The sequence below is a fragment of the Octopus bimaculoides genome, unplaced genomic scaffold (assembly GCF_001194135.2).
Source record: "Octopus bimaculoides isolate UCB-OBI-ISO-001 unplaced genomic scaffold, ASM119413v2 Scaffold_25406, whole genome shotgun sequence".
Taxonomy (NCBI): Eukaryota; Metazoa; Mollusca; class Cephalopoda; order Octopoda; family Octopodidae; genus Octopus; species Octopus bimaculoides.
Window position 1 is genome coordinate 50,014 of NW_026306484.1, and position 1,595 is coordinate 51,608.

At 39.7% G+C, this 1,595-nt stretch overlaps 1 protein-coding gene across 1 annotated transcript in view; it reads right to left on the reverse strand.

Annotated features, from left to right (window-relative positions):
* The window catches only part of LOC106871835 (fibropellin-1), a 61,315-nt gene that overhangs the window by 10,844 nt on the left and 48,876 nt on the right, over nucleotides 1–1,595 (reverse strand). Inside the window, exon 11 of the mRNA XM_014918553.2 lies at nucleotides 103–275. Within this exon, the coding sequence (XP_014774039.1) occupies nucleotides 103–275 (173 nt within the window). The remainder of the gene's footprint in view (nucleotides 1–102; nucleotides 276–1,595) is intronic.

The following is a 1,595-nucleotide window of genomic DNA, read 5'->3' on the forward strand; positions in this document are numbered from 1 at the left end:
GTGTGTGTGTGTGTGTGTGTGTGTGTGTGTGTGTGTGTGTGTGTGTGTGTGTGTGTGTGGTGTGTGTGTTTGTGGTTTTTTTTTCTTAAATACTGTCCTCACCAGATGTGAAGTGGTAACCCATGTAAAGCTGGTTGTCGAACGATTGCTCGCCCTTCCTGATCGGCTGTGGCGTGAGTTCCGTCTCTGATTCGGGCCTCGGGGTACTGCTATGGTCAGGTGATACGGGAACTGGATGTCCGATGTTCACAATTGGGCACAGCTTTTTGGCACGCCTGGGAGCGAAAGAGAAAGAGTGAGAGAGAGAGAGAGAGACAAAAGCAAGAAAAAGAGAGAGAGCAAGCACATAACAAGAACATGGAACAATTTTGTATCATTATCCCAGTTGTTGTTGTTATTTGTGTTTGACGTCTGTTTGACGTGCGTTTGATGAATGCTTAGTGTGTTTTACTTGTTGTTTGATGCATGTTTGTGTGTTTGATGTGTGTTTAGTGTATATTCTTTGTTGTTTGAAATATGTTTGATAGATGCTTGATGTTTGTTTGATATATGTTTTATGAGTGCATAGTGTGTGTTCTTTGTTGCTTGATGTGTGTTTGATGTCTGTTTGATATATGTTTGATGTGTGCTTAGTGTGCGTTTTTTGTTGTTTGATCTATGTTTGATGTACATTCAATATGTGTTTGATGTGTTTGGTGTATGTTTTATGAGTACTGATGTGCTTGATGTACATTCAATATGTGTTTGATGTAAGTTCGATGTGTGTTTCATGTATGCTCACTATGTTTGATGTGTTTGGTGTATGTTCGATGTGTGTTCGATACATGTTTGATGTGTTTGATGTATATTCGATGTGTGTTTGATGTGTATCCAGTAAGTGTTTGACATGTCTTTTGGTGTGAAGTGATGTATGCTTGATGCATATTCGATGTTTGTTGGATGTGTGTTTGATGTATGCTCAATGCATATTACACACATGTTTGATGTTGCTTCATATGTGTGTTTTACTGTGAACCCTTGCTGATTTGAATGACATGCTTAATGGCTGTTGTGATGCAGATAATATTGTCTGATATTATTTTGTTTGATGTCATCTGCCTGATGTGTAGTGGACTTCATGCTGTCGATGCGTGAGCGAGGCGTCTGACATCATAATTTCAAGGTGTAACAATGACACCTCACAAAATATGTATCGTTTAATATTAAAATTGGGTTTGGAAGGTGGGTCTGTAGCAGTAGCATTGCAGCAGAGTCGCAGTAGCGTTGCAGCGGTGTTGCAGTTGTATTGCAGGAGCAACAGCAGTTCAGCAGTAGCATTAGCATTGCAGCAGCATCAGAACAAAAAGTAGTAGTAGCAGTAGTAGTAGTAGTAGTAGTAGTAGTAGTAGTAGTAGTAGTAGTAGTAATGGTGATGATAGTAGTAGCAACATCAGCAGCAGCAGTAGTAGTAGTAGCAGTAGAAGTAGTAGTAGTAGTAGTAGTAGTAGTAGTAGTAGTAGTAGTAGTAGTAGTAGTAGTAGTAGTAATGGTGATGATAGTAGTAGCAACATCAGCAGCAGCAGCAACAGTAGCAGTAGTAGTAGTAGTAGTAGTAG